Source organism: Ochotona curzoniae, unplaced genomic scaffold (genome assembly GCF_017591425.1).
Source record: "Ochotona curzoniae isolate NIBS_2020 unplaced genomic scaffold, NIBS_Ocur_1.0 contig_3819, whole genome shotgun sequence".
Lineage (NCBI taxonomy): Eukaryota > Metazoa > Chordata > Mammalia > Lagomorpha > Ochotonidae > Ochotona > Ochotona curzoniae.
The window spans coordinates 3,360,975-3,378,978 of NW_024466004.1; the positions used below are offsets into that span (position 1 = coordinate 3,360,975).

The 18,004-nt window shown below is 45.6% G+C and overlaps 1 protein-coding gene across 3 annotated transcripts in view; it reads left to right on the forward strand.

Annotated features, from left to right (window-relative positions):
* Nucleotides 1-15,352, forward strand: part of RNF8 (ring finger protein 8) — a 37,260-nt gene extending 21,908 nt beyond the window's left edge. The window contains exons 3-8 of one of the 3 annotated variants that reach the window (XM_040983299.1): nucleotides 1,438-2,172; nucleotides 4,618-4,680; nucleotides 6,907-6,996; nucleotides 8,810-8,917; nucleotides 10,784-10,988; nucleotides 14,892-15,352. In XM_040983299.1, coding sequence (XP_040839233.1) covers nucleotides 1,438-2,172; nucleotides 4,618-4,680; nucleotides 6,907-6,996; nucleotides 8,810-8,917; nucleotides 10,784-10,988; nucleotides 14,892-14,908 — 1,218 coding nt within the window. In that variant the 3' untranslated portion in view covers nucleotides 14,909-15,352. The remainder of the gene's footprint in view (nucleotides 1-1,437; nucleotides 2,173-4,617; nucleotides 4,681-6,906; nucleotides 6,997-8,809; nucleotides 8,918-10,783; nucleotides 10,989-14,891) is intronic. The other 2 variants (XM_040983300.1, XM_040983301.1) reach the window with 2 other exon arrangements.
* Nucleotides 15,353-18,004: the final 2,652 nt, after the last annotated feature.

Below are 18,004 nucleotides of genomic sequence, written 5' to 3' on the forward strand. Positions count from 1 at the left end.
TTCCTGCTAAGGGGAACCTGGGAAGCAGCAGATGATGGCTCGTTATTGGAACCTGTTCCCCACCCCCTGACATGGGAGAGCTGGATTGAGTTCTAGGCCTCTGGCTTTGTCCTGGCCCAGCACTGTTGCTGGCATTTGGGGAATAAACCAGTGGATGGAAGTTTCTGTATCTCTCTGATTTTCAAAACAATAAAAATATGGAATTAATTTTTTAATTAAAGAAAGAAGTTTGCCCCAAATCATACAACTGTTAAATAGTAGGGCCAGGTTACAGTCTGATTCTAGGGTCCTTTTTCTTTACCCATGCACTGTAGCTTCCACAAAAGAAAATGTTTATCAAGCATTTGTTGTCTATGAGTCTGTTTTACATGTGTTATCTTAGTCACTCTTAATAGGAACAGTATGAGGTAGTTCCTACACTATACCTGTTTAACAAAAGGCTTAAATAAAGTACTGAAGACCTTGCAGCTAATAATAAGCCCAAGGTGGTGCAGTTAGACTGTGAACTCAGGTCTGTCTGAAAGTCTATCTGAACCCAGAGCTCCAGATCCTTTTTTTTTTTTTTTTTAAGATTTCTTATTTATTTTTATTTTTAGTTGAAAGGATAAGAGAGAGGGAGAAACAGAGAGAGAGAGGGAGAGATATCTGCCATTCATTGGTTCACTTCCCAAATGGCAGCAATGACTGGAGCTGAGTCAATCCAAAGTGAGGAGTCAGGAGCCAGGGTCTCCCATGTGGATACCAGGGCCCAAGGCCTCTGGATCATCCTCTGCTGCTTTCCCAGGTCATTAGCAGGAGCTGGATTGGAACTGGAGCTTCCAGGACTAGAGCCAATATTGGCACCACAGTCAGAGGATCAGCAAGTTATGGTACTGTGCTGGTCCCAAGAGCTCCAAATCTTAACTGCTGTACTTTAATGCTCATGGCCCTCTACTGATATTAGTTGGGTCAGATCCTACCTGCAGTTTGACATTGATACTCCTTTTCTTGGGATTATGCATTGTGGGAAGTTTATCCAAATACCGCATCTACAAATAGTGCCTGAGTGACTTTCCTACCCAAGCCTCATGGACCTCACCATTAAATACAAATTCCCTCAAAAACTGCTTTCTCCAATCTTGGGCCGCTGCCTCTGGTGCTTGTCAAGAGTTTGTTGCCTTTAATGTGATTGCACCTGGTTGAGTAATTCATGTCCAAGTGGTAAGGTGATTCCCACATGTTGGCTAGTTCTCTATGGAGGCATGAATGTGAAATGTAGATAAAAAGGCAAAAAGCTTTGAAGAATTCTATTTCTAAGGACAGTAGTTTATGAACCTTTATTTTCTGTTTGTTCTCAAGGATTTTCCTTTTGAAAAAACAGGTTTTGCAATGGCATGAGAGAAATCCTATTAAGAGAAGGAAACTCATGTGGCTTACCTCGTCTTTCTCTTTTCCCAGAGCCTGAATGGTGTTTGGCTGAACAGAATGCGTCTGGAGCCCTTGAAGTTTTATTCCATCTGTCCAGGAGACCACATCCAACTTGGGGTACCTCTGGAAAATAAGGTGAATGCGGAGTATGAGTATGAAGTTACAGAAGAAGATTGGGAGCGGATAGCTCCTTGTCTTCTGAAGAGTAAGCAGATGGAAAAAAATAACAACTTGAGAACTAAACGGAAATTGAGTTTGGGTGAATTAGAGGTTTCTGAAGCCGAAGGCTCCTCAAACTTGACATCTAAAGTAGGTAAGGTGTCTTGTGAACCTGGCCACCCTGTGAAGTCACATGAGAACGGTGAAGTGCCCTGTCAACCCTCTGAGTGTTTGGATCCCAAGCTGACCTCTGTGGAGGCACGGGAGGAAATCTCGGGGGCTGCCGTCTGCTCCAAACCCCCTAAGTCCGTAGCACTTCCTCCTCACAAGCTGCCAGGCTCAACGTCTTCAACGTCGCAGTGCAGCTTAGAGCTGTTCAGGGTAACCATGTCCAGGATTCTGAAGCTGAAAGACGTGTTGCAGGAAAAGCAGATGGCTGTTCTGAATGTGAAGAGACAGACCCAAAAGGGGAACTTGAACAAAATTGCAAAAATGGAGGAGGAACTGCAGACTTTACATTCCCAGCTGTATGAAGAACAAGCTCAGCAGCAGGCGAGACTAGAAGAACTGGAGAAGACGTTCCAAGAAGAGGAACAGCATCTCCAGGTACTCAGATGGGCGGGAAGGGCCAGTGTATCCCTTGGAGGGCAGGGACTTTATGGCAGGCTTTATGAGCCTCTGCCCAGACCTCTCTGTTCTTGGGTCAAGGACCAAATGCTGAGGACCTAGGGCAGGAAATGGAATGAGAATAGAAAGCTGTTTAGACTAAGATTGAGTAAGAGATTTAAACATGCCTGATTTCTCATCAGCCAGGATTGGGGTGTCAGGACAGGGAAGGTAAGGCTCTTGACTTACAGAGCCTTCTAATCCATAATGGATCTCAGGACACAGAGCTGAGACATTTCAGGACCAAGGTAGATTTGGAGAGAAGTGAAAGAAAAGGTCAGGATCACAAAACAAGGGTCCTCCAATTAGACCAGCATCTGCACATGACTTACGTATTCCTTCTCTGTGGCCATGTCACTTAACCTCAAGGCTGGTACAGGTCATCTGGTTATTCTGCCCTTGTGCCTGGCAGTTTGTTAGCTATGAGCGTTAGTTAGCTCTGTAACTAGGAGATGAGAGGCTAGAAGGGCAGAAAATGTTTTTTGTTTGTATCTGAAGCAACCGGTAAGAGAAGGGTTGGATACGCCATGGTTCTGTTGTTGGTTTGAGTGATAAGCCACCTTCCATCATGCCTTTAGTAGGAAGACAAAATCATGACCATCTTAGCTGTGTCAAGGGGAGACCAAACGTGCTCCCATCCTTGGGTCGTTTACTTAGATGACAAGCTCTTATACAAAGCTTTAAGAAAGAACTAATCCCGTCCCTGCTCCAAATGTCAGTTCCCATCTGGCAGGAACCACATGTTTTATTCCCAGCAGTTGTTCAGGTAATACTGAATGTCAAGAATTCCCCCTTGTTGACTTAGGACTAAGAAGGACCAGTCACAACTGAAGTGAATAAGCCTTTATTTTCTGTGTGATTTGCTCAGGGCAAGGAATGAACAGGAGTAGTGTTGGCTTATTTCTGAACAATTGACAGATTTTTGCTGTAATTTCTGCTAGCCGCTTGAACATGGCAAAGGCCATGGATTAAATAGGTCTTTTAATGTTTACGGTGGTTGTTTATGTATATCTCTTTGCTTTGTTTATCCAACCTAGACTAGTTGTTGCAATTAATAGAGGGCAGTTTATCCCTACATGTGTAGTATTTCATACTATGCCAAGGAAGAACTTTATTTGAAGAATAATATGTTGAAGCATAAGAGTTTGTTAATGATTGTGACTGCTCTGGGCATGTTCCTAGGAGCAGCTGAAAATTTTTTCTCTGTACCAAAATGCTTAAGAAAAGGAAAAAAGATTGATTTAGAGGCCTTTTTTTGCGGGGGCGGGGGTGTAAATATTTATGTTGCAAAGTCAGATATACAGAGAGGAGGAGAGACCAGAGAGACCAGAGAGACCAAAATTTCCCATCCGATGATTCACTCCCCCAGTGTCCGCAACAGCCGGAGCTGTGCCGATCTGAAGCCAGGAGCCAGGAGCTCTTCTGGGTCTCTCACGCAGGTGCAGGATTCCAAGGCTTTTGGCCGTTCTCGACTGCTTTCCCAGATCATAAGCAGGGAGGTAGATGAGAAGTGGGGCTGCTGGGATTAGAACTGGCGTCCATTTGGAATCCCGGTGTGTTCAAGGCGAGGACTTTAGCTGCTAGGCTACAGTACCGGGCCCTGATTTAGAGGATTGCTGTAGGTATAAGATCCTGTGTAAGTCACTCATGATGAGCAGTATCAACTGCATTTCCGTGAGCCCACTGAGCCCTAGGGATTTGTTCTACCCCTATCCTATGTTCAGAAACTCATTTAAGCTTGCTGCTTCATACAGATTTTTATTTTGAACACGAGGATATGTTTGGCACTAACCTTGTGAGTTCTGGTGGGTATAAAAATGCTTCATAAGTGGTTTTTGCCATTAAGCAGTTAATCTTATTGAGGAGATGAGATGTATCATATGCGTAATATAATTGGAGAACAGTTTTTAGTCAATATATTGAATTGGGCCAGTGGAGGAAATTGCTGTAAAAGCTCAGGCAAGGAGAAAGAGAAGCCATTTAGAGGCCACAAGCAGGTAGAAACTGAGAAGAAAGCAGTGATAGGGTGGCCAGAATTAACAGCAGAAATGTGGATTTCATGAGTACCAGCATGGTGGCTTCCTCTCAGTGTACATCCTTTAAGGGGTCTCAGCCTGCTACAGCCAGTAAGGGAGGTCCAGACTGTCAGCTCCTGATTTTTCCAGAACCCAAATGGTAGATTGAAGCCGACAGTCCGGAGGGGTGCAGTATTTGGGCAGATCCTTTGCTGCCAACAGCTTGAGGTAAAACAGGAGCTTTCCCCTACGCCCTGCTCCCTGTTGTTTCTAGAGGCTCACATAAGCTAGTCTGCTCCATCTGTTGTGGACTTTGTTCCCCTTTTCTCCTCCCTGCAGAGCAACTTTCTATTTTGTTTTGGCTTTGCAGGGTTTGGAGGAGGAACAAGGAGAAGAGGACCTGAAGCAACAGCTGGTCCAGGCTCTGCAAGAGGTAACTTAATTCTTGCCGCTGTCCTGAGATTGTAGTGAGCTGCGAGTGGGGAGCAGCAGGCATCACGTGGCCACCACTGCTCAGCCCACACCTCTGTGGCATCTCCAATCTGCAAACAGAGCAGGTGGCAGCTGCTCACACCATCAGGCTGGAGATTTGGAGCTTCACAGACATGCCAACCCTCAGCATGAAAACTTAACGTCTTCATCTGAGTGGAAGTTGCTCTAGTTGAAGATGGAACAGAGCCCACAGCAATTAGGAGGTTCTTGAGAGAAGTGGCTCTACTTCTAGAAAGGTGAGGGGAATGCAGACTCGGATGCAGCCGCTGGTGCCAGGAAGCGCCTCCATTAGCTCTGAGCTGTAGGCGTCCAGAAACCATTCAGAAATGTTCCCATTCAGCATTTAGGTCAGGTTGACAGTGTGCTGTTTAATAGCAAAACATTGATTTAACACAGAGGCAGAGCTCACAAGAATAAAATTCTCCTGTAAATTTCCTGTAATTTGTTTCATTTAGCCTGACTCCTTCTTTCGTTTGTTCTCTTCACGTGTTCTCTTGCTTCTTCAGAGCCTGTTGTTTTCTGTCTTTCCTGTATCACAGAGAGTGATCTGATGCAAGTTTAGTCAGAAGGTTAGTGGATGGTTCACATTTTCCTCTGAAAAGGAAGCAAGTTATGTTAGAATGTGTTCAGGGAACTTCTTATGTTCCTCCGTTGCGTGCCTGTCTCGCAGCCACACAGGACTCACAGCCACAGTTTTGTGTGCATGACAAGGTGCTTGCCTTAATTTCCTTAAGGGGTGCACAAATAGCTCTGGGAAAAATTAGGTGAAAATTAATTCAGTCTTTTTAGAATTTGATTTTTTGAGATTATTTATTTTCTACAGTGGGAAGTAGATATGTTTCCTCAGGAGCCTTACTAAATTAGTATTCAGGTACTGTTTCGAAAATGACTGGGAAACAGTAAAGTGCTGCTCTTTGCTGATCCCTAATGGGTTATTGGGCATTCTGCATCTACCACGCCTCACTGTAGGAGCAAACTACCATGTAGTACAGCGTACTTGGCCTTGTAGTCACTCACTTTTGGGTCATGGTTCCACACCGTTCTGCTTGGAGGACACTGTTGTCTCAACTGAAGTGATAACTATTTTAATTTCACCCTGCTGGTCCCTTGAAGTTATTCTGTTTACCAGGCTGTTATAAAAACTTGAATATTCAGAGAGCTCTAAGAACTTTTCTGAGTGCTTCTCATCACTGCTATTATGTGATCAATATCAGGGTAGGGGAATATCCATTTTCGCGTTTTATAAATGAAAGAGTTAAGCCACACATACCTAATTAGCAGTCATGATGAAGACCCAGGCCTTCTGACATTACTGCTTTCTTCAGGATATCACAAATGTTAAAATTTGTTTCTTGATAATAAAAACACTTACCTTTTTAGCATGTGCCTTTAAAGTAAATTTTAAATGAAGTGAGACCCATAGGTCATAAACTATGTTTTGTCAACATGGAATTTCTTGACATTCATGGTAGGCTTTTGGTCACAGTGAATGAGCTATTAGCTTCTGGATCTGCTGGGATCCAGAAGATACTGGCAGGGTTTGGGCGGCATCACCTTATAAGCATATAGTATGTGCTTTGCAGAAGAAATAGGTCAGACAGCTTTTTGAAAAAAAAAATTGATGGAAGTGATTGTCTAAGCTCCCTGAATCCCATTTCCTCATGATTGTTCCTTGAAAGCTACTTCCAGTACAGGGTTGCCTCGTAATTGCTCACTATTTCTTAAGCAACAAGTTTTCAGAATCATGTAGGATAAATCTTTAAAAGAATGTACATTCCTGAGCCACAGTCCAAACCTTCAGAAGTCAGATTGTTTCAAAGGCAGTGGAATTCCTTCAGCTGCTCTTGATTGACCACTGAGGTTGGGAAACTTCTAGAGAAACTAACGGGTTTGATGACCTTCCTCCTTATACTTCTTTCTGGGAAAACAACAACAGATATAGACGGGCTATCCTGAGTTTTGAAATTGCCATTTCATTAATTTGGTACACACACACGAGTTTTTGTTGAATGCTGAAAGCCGGAGAGTGGCTGACCTATTTCATTGATTTCTTGAACCAACGAAAATGACTAGAGTGTTGGGGCTGGGGCTGGGGGCTGGGGGCACGGGCTGAAAGGGAAGGTGCTGTGTGGTTCGTCCCGAGTGTGAATCTGCCATGTTTCTGCAGCACCAGGCTCTGACGGAGGAGCTCAACCGCAGCAAGAAGGACTTCGAAGCGATCATTCAAGCCAAGAACAGAGAACTGGAGCAGACCAAGGTACTGGAAAGAAGATGGAGGTTTAGAATTTGGTTAGTACTTGCAACTCGGCATCTTCAGTAGTGCAAGGGTTGCCGTGATGAATGAAGAAAGATTATGGGTGTCCCATTGCTCCCGGAGGAAATAATCTGTAAAATTATTCAAGCCTGGAGAAGGTTCTGTCCTTTTAAGACCATGTCTGTTGCCCTCCCATGTTCTGAAAGGAACTGCCAGACTAAAGGATGAGCCTCTTGCATTCCAGACCTTTCTCCGTGGTGGGTACTGTTTCAGAGCGAGTCACTGATAACATACTGAGGAATGGTATATGAGAGCACAGCAGAAGAGTTCATCTTGATGCATTGGTGTCGTGTCTTCCCATGTCAAATCAGGGAAGTTCTTGACTTCTCTCCAGGCCTGATGGGTAACAGCATCCAGTAGCCCAATTGTGAAGGCACAGAGGGGAGTGCTGGGGTCTGGTGGACCCAGGACCAGGGGCTTGGGAGTGCTTGCCCTACCCAACCTCAGAAAGCAACTCTTCTCTTTTCAGCCAACCAATGTATCCAGAAATGCAAGCCCAGGGCTGTCCAATCCTCTGATTTCCCCCAGCGGAAAGAAACCAAAATGTTTATTTGAAGACCTCAATTTTGAAGCATTAGCTACAAGTTCGGGGTTTTTTTTGTTTGTTTTTTGTTTTTTTGGGTTTTTTTGCACTGTAGCTCTTACTACGCAAAACTCAGTCTGCAAGCTATCAGTTGCAACCCCTGACCTAAAATTACTACCTGAGTCCCGCTCCACTTCCTGTTCAGGTAGAGCTGAGTACACAGAGGAGCAGGGGACTTTTTATCTCCTATCCTTGTCCTCTGATTAATTCATTTAGGATCTTCCCCAGCCCAAGAGAAACTACCACAACTTTTTAAACCCATTGATGGATGAGTTTTTAGGAACATTGACTTTAAGTAAAAATGAGTCCCAACCCTCTTCACTGTCCTGTTTTTTCAGTTTTGCAGGCAGGGAAGTCCACAATCAAGTTGTGGTAGATTCAGTGTCTGGAGAGGGCCTGCTTTCTGACTCAGAGACTGCATCTTCTTGCCGTGTCCTCACATGGTAGAGGAGGTACACCTGTTCCCTTGGACCTCTTGAATAGAACTCTGATTCCACTCATGAGGGCTGACCCCTCATCACCTAGTCACTTCTCAAAGGACCCACCTCTTACTGCCATCACATGGGAATTCGTTTTCAGCAGATGAATGGTGGAGGGCAAGGCTTGACACAAGATTCAGACCATAGCAAGTGGGAGAAAGAAGCAAGGAATTTGGGTTTGGTGCTGTGGCATAGCAGGCTGGGCTTCCACCTAGATGTCAGCATTCCGTTTGGCCACAGGTCTGTGTCCCAGCTGCTCTACTTCCCTTCCAGCTCCCCGCTTATGGCCTGGGAAGGCAATGGAGAATGGCAAAAAGCCTTAAACCTCTGCACCCATGTGGGATACTTAGAGGAGGCTCCTGGCTCTGGACCAGCCCAGCTCCAGCCATTGCAGCCTTTTGGGGAGTGTAAATTGTCTCTCTCTGTTTCCTTGCTGTAACTCTGCTTTTCAAATAAAAAATAAATTTTAAAACAAAAGAAGGGAGAAAAGTTATTGCTTTATATTAGAAAGCAGTTCTTAATAAATGATAACTCTTAGCAAAAGTGTTTTACTCTTGAATTGCTGTGCCAGAATGAATTTTTAATTTAGGTTCCTTCTGGATCCTGTTCCAGACAATGAACCCAGTTCCCTGTCTTGTTTTGTACTGCTCTTGGTGCTCCCAGATGACAGATGGGGTTATGTGTGTTTTTGCAGGAAGAGAAGGAGAAGGTGCGAGCACAGAAGGAGGAAGTTCTTAATCAGATGAATGATGTGCTGGAAAATGAACTCCAATGTATTATTTGCTCAGAATACTTCATTGAGGTAATCATGACCAGTGGTGCATCTCTTGTCTCCCTCCTAGCACAAAAGAGCCCCTGGGCCATGCATGCTGCTTCTGCTGTACACAGACCCAATGAAGAAATTTCTTTTCTTCTAAGAACTTACAGCTGTTTGGTTTCAAAGTGACCTCTGGAGCACGCACTCCTCAGTGGCTTTTGTGGCCTTCTTTCTCGTCACTGTTCTTTTCCTCATTTCATTTGTTCCTAAATATTTGTTTGGCACGGTTAACATTTTTAGCTGCAAAAAAAGCCTTTATTTCTTTTACTGGTATGCGGGGAACCAGATCACATAGCCTAAGTATCAAAATAAAACAGCCCAGAAATACTTCTGTTGACTCTGAGTGGATGTAAAATTGAGAGTAAGCAGACATTTCTAAATTCAATTTAACTGGTGAACAGAGAGAGGGAGAGCTCCCACAGTCTCAGCCGAGGCTGCAGCTGGGGCCTCAGAACGTAATCCCTATCTCCCCACTGTTGGCAGGAATTCAGCCACTTGAGTCATCATCACTGCCTGCCAGGGTCTGGGTTAGCAGGAAGCTGAAGTCAGGAACCAGAGTTGGGTATTGAACTTAGATGTAGGACGGTAGAGGCCTGAATGCTCAATGAAACAGTTGTTCCTGTCAGGCAGCATTTAAACAGAATGATAAACGTCAAGGATGTGTGGTCACTTTGGGAATTCAAAATTCAGAGGTCTGAAATGAAACATCTCTCTCCTAGGCTCTCACTTATTGTCCTGTCTTGCTTTTGCACAAGCTCCTTTATTTTTCACGGTTCCTACCGTTAATGACCAGTTCATGTTAGACTGCAGGCGTTAAGCTCAGGTTGTCCAGTGACAGTGCTTTTCTGACTCCTTTACAAGGGCAGACGTGCACACACTGCTCTTCTCAGGCAGTATTAGGCTCAGTCTGCTGGCTTCCTGAAAAAATCTTCTCTGTTTATTTTCTCTGGGTTCACTCTAGCTTCAGGTTGTAATTTCTCCCTCAGTTTCTAGTCAGATGATTTGCTACTTGAGAGAAACTCTGTTATCTTGACAGGACTTGTGGTCTCTGGTAGCAAACGACAAGGAAAGGGATGTTGGAGTGAGTGACAAGTTAATCACCTCAGAACATCTGTATGGACAGCAAATAGACAAACACCTTGACCTCTGTTTTGCTCACAGAGCACCACCTGACCTATTCCATTGGCTCTCTTTTAATGTCAGCTTTGTAACATCAGTTTTTAGTCCTGTTTTGTGAATTTAATCCGTATAGTGAACAATATCTCCTACTTTTTCAGTTTTGTGACCTCAGCTTGGCTTTTGAAAAATGTGTAACTTAGATGTTGTTTTCCACTGCTGTCTTAAGAGCAGAAAGGAGGACTTTTGAGCCTCAGGAAATTTTGTTCCTTTCAAAGATGATGCCTCCTACCATCTGATAAGCTGAGTATTTGGCATATTAAAAATTGGGATTCCAGCTGATTAGTAAGCAATAGCTAAGTTGGTTTTTATAAGAAAATTAGTGACATATTTGCATATTCACACATATACTCATTCTTCATGGACCCAGTAACATTTGTCAGTGTCAGGATGGTTAACCCACATTGTTGGTGTGGTTGACAAGGAGAAATGAAGTGGGCCAAATCGGCCCACCTGGGGCCTGAGTCTGTATCCTTAACTTTGAGAAAGGACAAAGTGAGTCATCTAATATCCCAGCGCAAGCACGATTCTGATACCCTTTCTGAGCCCTCCAGATAGTACTGTGGTTATTTTTCCAGTTGGTCTTGGGAAATAGCTCGTGTCCTAGCTTTGAGAGAGTAATTGCTAAGAAAGGAAGCATAAAAGTTCTAACGTTTGTTCCTATTCCCATCATAGGCCGTCACCTTGAACTGTGCCCACAGCTTCTGCTCTTATTGTATCAAGGAATGGATGAAGCGGAAAATAGAATGCCCCATTTGCCGGAAGGACATTGAGTCCAAAACCCACTCCCTGGTTCTGGACAACTGCATTAGTAAGATGGTGGATAATCTGAGCTCAGAAGTGAAAGAACGACGAATTGCCCTCATTAGGGAACGAAAAGGTAAGTTGGTGTGAGAATTTCTATACTTTGGTACTTACTTTAAAAGTTTGGGTTGTTTCTTTGTTTTTTGTTTTTTGTTTTTTTTTTTTTTTTTGGTTGGGGAAGAGAGGGAGTCAGATGATTTAAAGAAAGCAGTGGAAGACATGAAAGACTAAAGGAATGAAAAGTCATTGATGTGTAAGAAAGAATTGGGGTGGAATTAGCCACAATTTGAACAGGTAGAAAGGGAACCTGCATGTGTTTGCCTGGGTTGTGGCAATTAAAAAAAAAATGGTGTGATTAGAAAGCCCACAGTCAGATTGCTTACTGATCAGCAGAGGGCGCTGTTGCTCTAGACAGTTTAATTGCTGTCCTTGAATTGGGTAGACAATGAATTATAAATAACATGTGCACAAATCATTGATGCACAGCCTGAAGAATGCCCAAAGGAAACAGATATGCAGGTTTTATCTATAAGAGTCACAACTCAATTAGATAAATGGGGCACAATGTTAAGCTAAAGAGATATAAACAGTACCTTTCTGTGTTGTCCTTGAGGGTCCTGATGTATTTGCTAAAGTCTGCCGGCCAGGGTTTGGATTAAGAGATGGAGAGAGGGATGGGTCAATTTCACTAATGACTTGTGTTTCTATGGTATCTGTTCACTTAAATGATCCCAACATACATGGAGCCTGCTGACCTAAGGGCTGTGGAGAACTTCTCTGCTTGAGACTCAAAATCTTTGTGGCAAAAGAATGTGTCCTGGCAATATGGCGAAAATCAGTCGGTGGGGCAGGGGAATCCCAAACTCTACAGAATTGTACCATAAAATTAAAAAAAAAAAAAAAAGTGTGCACCAGGAAGCCGATGAGTAAAAAGGACTGATTATCGGCCAGGGATAGGAGTGCTCAGAGGTGTAGTGGTTGTGATTGTCACGTTCAGTCCCTTTAACAGTGTGGTGAAGCACTGCCCTGTGGGACAGCTTCAGAGCCAAAGTGCTGTAGTGTCCACTGGCTACCCATAATAGGCCCATCAGCGAAGAACCAGGAACCCGCGCGCTTACAGATGCTTCCCACCACCTGGCCTGTGGGAACCCACGTTCACATGTCTTTGCTTACACCTTTAAATCCGGAGCCGCCAGGAGGCCCAAAGACCACACGCTGCTCAGAACAGCATCTTATGTCTGCCTTCTTGTCCCTGCCCCAGCCCTTGAACAGATGTCAGCCACTTTGAGTAGAGCCAGGAATCTGATGCTGATTTGTAGGCAGCTGTGGTATAAAACTGGCCTTGGTCAGTGAGGCAGAATGGAAGCAGCAGGCTTGTCACAGAGCCGGTACTGTCAGTGATGGAGAGGAAGTGTGCCCGTGCCTGTTATGCCAAGAACAACATTCTACCCCAGGGTTGTGGGGAAGATGGGAGGTCTTCAGTGGGCTCTTTGGAACCCGAGTGTTTCTAATTTTTCTGACCAACATGTGCTGTAAAATTTCATGTTCAGTTTTGAGCTCGTACAGATTTCTACCTCCCAGAGCTGCTCGATTCTGGCAGCACCACGTTGTGTTTTCTTTTTCCCTCCCATCTCTCCATGAACATTTGTAGGGAAGATGCAGCAGACACTGGGCTAACGAGGTAAATAAGGCGTCTTCTTAGCCCTCACAGCATTCGCCGTCTAGTGCTGGAGACAGAAAGGAAAGCAGTGTGGTAGTTCCACAACGGGATACTGTGAAGCTTCAGAGGAGGGGTCGCTCTGTCTACCCGGGGCAGGAGGTAGAGAGAGCTTCACAGAGGATATGATGTTTGAACTGTGCCTGAGAAGTTCCCTAGCACAAGAAATGGCACAGGCAAAGGACAGATGTGAGCAACTGTGCCCTGCACCTGTCCCCTCGTGGCCCATCCAAAACATGTGCCCCTGCTGCCAGACTCACATCAGGAGAACTGCCAAGGCTTAGTTAGAAAGGTACCTCCTGGGGCCTGGCAGACTCTGTCCTTTCCACTTGCCTGTCTGTAGGAGTGGTGATTTGGGAATCCAGGGTTGACCAAGATCAGGTTACTGCACTGGGTCTGTGTGGGGAGGGGGATGTCCCTGCCTCCTCTGGCTCCCAGGTATGATGGGTGGCTTCACTGGAGCCTGTGAAGGGAAAGACGGGTCCCGTGTCCTAAGGTCACCTCTGAATCCCCTTCCACAGAGTGTATGCTGCAGAGTAAATAACACCAGAAGCACCCCCACGCCCCTTCCTCTCCTGAGGCAGCAGATGGTGCCTCTCCACTTTTCTGGCAGCACGAGGGGGCCGTATGGTAAACTGAATCTGCCTTGCTGTGGCACACATTGACTGAGAGCAGTTCTGGCACCCCATCTTGGTTTCTGCAGTTATCTCAGCCCAAGCAGCTTTGAGGTTTTCTCCAGAGACAGACAGAGGTTCTGAGGCCCGATTTAGGGAAGGATGTGCCAGAGCTGTCGGCAGCTCCGCTGTGCTGCAGTGTGGCGGTTGGGGACCAGTCGTAGCTCTAACACCAACCTGCCTGGCCTGTTTCAGGACATCCTTGAAAGCTAATTTAATCCCCCAGTGCATGGGAATTTTTTTAAAGGGACCACACCTAGGATCTGGGAACTGTGAGTGGCAAGCCTCTAACAGAGTCCTGATGCTGTGGCAGGGCCGACAGGGCTTGCTGTTAACATGCATTCAGAGGGAGGCCGCCTGCCTGTGGCAGTGGATGACGATTCCTGCTGGTGGGGCTGCACCCTGATTTCACCAGGAGCAACCCCACTCCCAGGCCCTCCTGACTGCTGCTGGTTGGGAAAACACTGTCCCAATGGGAGGAACGGTGCCTGACAGATCAGTGAAGTCTGAGAGGCAGAGGAGAGGAGAAAGGGGGTCAGGATGTTGGAGTCCTGAGCTGTCAGATGGGGAGCACATGTGTTGGAAGTCCTGTCACACAAGTGGCTGTGGCTCTGTGGACTTTGGACATGAGGTATTTCTGAAGGAACAAGATTTTTTGGAATCCCCAGAAGGGGAGCTGGTAGAAGAGGAGGAAGTCTTCTCTCAGCTGTTCCTTTGCCTCATTTCTCTTCTCATTAGATATCAGTCGGTTGGCAAGAGTGTTAACACTCCCGCTTTGTGCTTTCCTTAGCTGTTTCTCTGAGTTGAGCTCAGAAGAGAAAGAAAGCCAACATCCTAGAATAGTCTTGGCAGTCCTTTAAAAGTAGCTGCTTTCAACCCGGGGCTTTTCTGGTTTTTGTTTGTCTGTTTGTTTTGTGGTTTTTTTCCCCTACCCTGGAAAGTTGGTACCTGCTCCACCCTTGTCACTTCAAACTTCAACCAGAACCAGCCACACACGCTTAAAAAACAAAAAATCTCTCCCATGCTGTTGTCTTCTGGGTGTTTCTTGCACCCACTGAGCACCAGATTCTGGGATAATAGCGATCAGGCCTGAGCAGCCCCTGTCCTTATGAACTCCACCCCCCACCCCTACGCCCAACCCGGCCCATGAGTGTTCCTGGGCCCTTCAGCAGAAAGTTACCGGGGACCAGCTTCTTACCGGGCACATTCTAGATGCCGGAAATTCAGAGAAATGAAGATCTAATAAATTAAATGTGATTTGTGCTGCGCGGGAAAGTAAAGCAAGAAAAAGTGGAAGGAGTGGTGGGAAAGCTTAGGCAATTCTTGATGGAGACGTCCAGGGAGACATCTCTGAGAAGGCACTGCTGGAGAGAAGCTCTGCAGGGAACACAGAGAGGCCCCAGTGGCAAGACGGAGTGAGCAGCCAGGTCAGGGCGGTGGTGTAGGGCTCTGACTTCAGCTCTGACAGAATGGTGGGCGGACCTGAGCAGTTCACTCTGGCTGCTGCGCCAAGGATGGCAGCAGGGAGCCCATGGGTGGGAAGCACAGGCCTCCTCCCTTATTTCTCTTTTCCTCTCTCCCTCCAAAGCAAAGCGGCTGTGCTGAAGAGCTTGCTGTAAGGGTGTGCGGAAGACTGCCAAGCGGTGGGAGCTCGGCGTGGTCCAGCGGCTTTCCTCTGGACACGACTCAGGCTGCACAAGAGGTCATCTGAGAAGTCACCTGGGACACAGACTGGCACGGGCACCCTCAGTCACCCTTGCCATGCTGGCCAGCACCAGTGAGACTCGGGGCAACTCTGTTCTAGGGTATTTAATTGATTTGGCTTCACTACATGTTGAATGGATTACTGGAGTTTTGTTATTATTGTTTTTTAATTTGTTGTTTTTGTTGTCACTGTTTTGGTATCTGAGGCATTTCTGTTGATAATTGTGTTACACGGGTTAAGTGTACTTGTGGCCACCTCTAAGAGGACCTGTATTTTGAAAGGCTAACTCACCTCTTCTTTGTAAAAGCAAGATGTCATTTCCTGGAAATAAAATGTAAAACCTGGCAGTTGCTCAGCTGGGCTCTTGTGTATTTGCCTTCCTTCCCTTCCAGCTCCCAGACAGTCTCACAAGTAAACACTGGCAGCTCGTAGATTAACAACCCAGAAAGTGACTGTGTCAGATGATAGACTTCAAGTGAATGTCAGCCCAAGAAGCCAGGCCCGAGACCACAGCCACAGCAGAGGGGCGCTGTTAAACCCTGACTATTGGGGTTCCTCTTTATTCCAAAGGTGGGTCACTGCTTTCCTTATTTGGTATTTTGGTGTTCCCCTCAGCTGGCACTCTTAGAAACATTTCCAGACATGTTTTCCCATGTCATGAACACATAGGAAATGATTTTATGAGGATTGATTATTTATGTGTGTGTTTATAAGTGCATATTTCAAGTAAAAGTTTCCTCTGTTTCATCCATCTCTGATTTGAACAAAAAACTAGTTCTGCTGTTGGGAAGATTGAAGTTTAGGACAGCCTGTGGGTGCTTGAATGCCTGTGATAGAATGGGGGAAATGAGGGTCGTCCAAAAACAGAAGCCCTCTGATAGGGTTATGTTAGGAGACTATGCATTGAGTGATTTTTCCCTCTTCTTTTTGACTATTTAGAGTGCATTCTTTTGTATTTCTTGCCTATCTAGAGAGCCATTTATTTTTGTAGTTTTCTGCCTTGTGTATTTTCTTCTTAAAGTTTTATTTATTTACATTTATTTGAAAACATAATGGAGAAAGACATGAACACACAAACCAGGACAGATCATCCATCTTCCCAGATTGCCTCCGTTGGCCAGCACTGAGCCAGGAACCCAGAACTCCCATGTAGATGGCAAGGACCCAGGTACTTAAGCCATGACCTACTGCCTGGCAGAAAGTTGGATCAGAAGTTGAGTGGATACTTGAACCCACATATTCTGATAAGGGATGCAGGCATCCCAAGTGGTGAATTCACCAGTGTGTCACACACCCACCCCTCCTCTATATGTTTGCAGATACCATTGGAAACTTTACACTTTCCAGCTTCTTAGAGATGGTGAGACTGTCTTCCTGGCTAGAAATCCGGTGAATGATCTGCCACTGAAGTCCGTGGTATTTGTTTCCAACACTGGTAGAATCAAGGAGGCAGTAAAGGATCTGGGCCATGACATAGTAGGCTAAGCCTCCATCTGCAGCGCTGGCATCCCATCTGGGTATCAGTTTGTATCCTGGGTGCTCCACTTCCCATCTAGCTCCCTGATTGTGGCCTGGGAAAGCAATGGGGGATGGCTCAACTGTTTGGACCCCTGTAACCTACATGGAAGACCAGAAGAAGCTCCTCACTCCTGGCTTCAGATTGGCCCAACTGGAGTTTTGAGGAATGAACCAGCAGGTAGGAGATCTCTCTCCCACTGTGTCTCCTTTCTCTGTAACTGTTTCAAATAAAAAATAAGTAAATAAGCCTTTTTTTAAAAAAAATGGAGAAGTAAAATATTTCTTGGGCCCAGCATTATTGCTCAGCCAGGTAATCCTCCCCCATCAAGCATCAGGATCCCATATGGACCCAGTTTGTGTCCTGGCTTCTCCACTTCCCATCCAGCTCCCTGCTTGTGGCCTGGGAAAGCAGTCAGGGACACGGCCCAAAGCCTTGGGACCCTGCACCCGCATGGGAGACAGGAAGAAGATCCTGGTTTCTGGCTTTGGATCTAATAAGGCGTGACCATTGCAGCCATTTGAGGGGTGAACCAGCAGGTGGAAGATCTTTCTCTCTGTCTCTCTCTCTCTCTAAGTGCCTTTTCAATTAAAAAATAAATAAATAAATCTTTTTAAAGAGCGTGTATTATTACTATGTGATAAAACTAGGAAAATAACAAAAGGAAATAACTGTATAAGAGTCTTGTTGAAATAATTTCATGTTTCCCACGTGTGTTTTGTTTATGTAATTGTATGAACATATATTAATTTCCATAAATTCTGTCTTTTTAGGTTTACATATCATAATTCTTTTATTTATTTATTTATTTATTTTTTGGTATGTATGCATAGAAGAGGCAAAGAGAAAGAAACTAGAGAGCTTCCATCTGCTGGTTCGTTCTCCAGATGCTCGTAGCGCGGGGCTTCTGAACCTGAGAGCTGAGAACTCCATCCAGGTCTCCCATGGAGATAGCAAGAACCTGGCTGCTTGAGCCATTGCCACCGCCTCCCACACCTTGCACTGGTGGTGCACTGGTGGTGGTTCCAGTCAGAAGCTGGAGCTGAGAATTGAACTAAAGGCTCCAGGGTGATTGGTAACTTAACCACTAGGCCAAACACCCACCACAGAGGAAGGAGCCTTCGGGAAGAAACCTCCTGACGGAAGAACCCTCCGCAGACCATCACAGGCTGGCCTCACAGACCGCCCGCATTTTTTTTGTCACAGCTCCTGGACACACAGGGACTCAGAATCCCTCCTTTCAGAATGTGACTTCCGCTGCACGGGGTTATAGCAAGCTACTCTCTTCCCACGGTGGGAATGTTGATCCCATATGGGTGCTAGTTGAGTCTGGCTGCTCCACTTCTGGTCCAGTTCCCTGCTAATGGCCTGGGAAGGCCTAATGACCCAAATCTGAGGCCTTGGGCCCCTGCACCCTTGCAGGAGACCAGGGACAAGCTCCTGACTCTGGATCAGTTCAGCTTCAGCCATTGTGGCCATC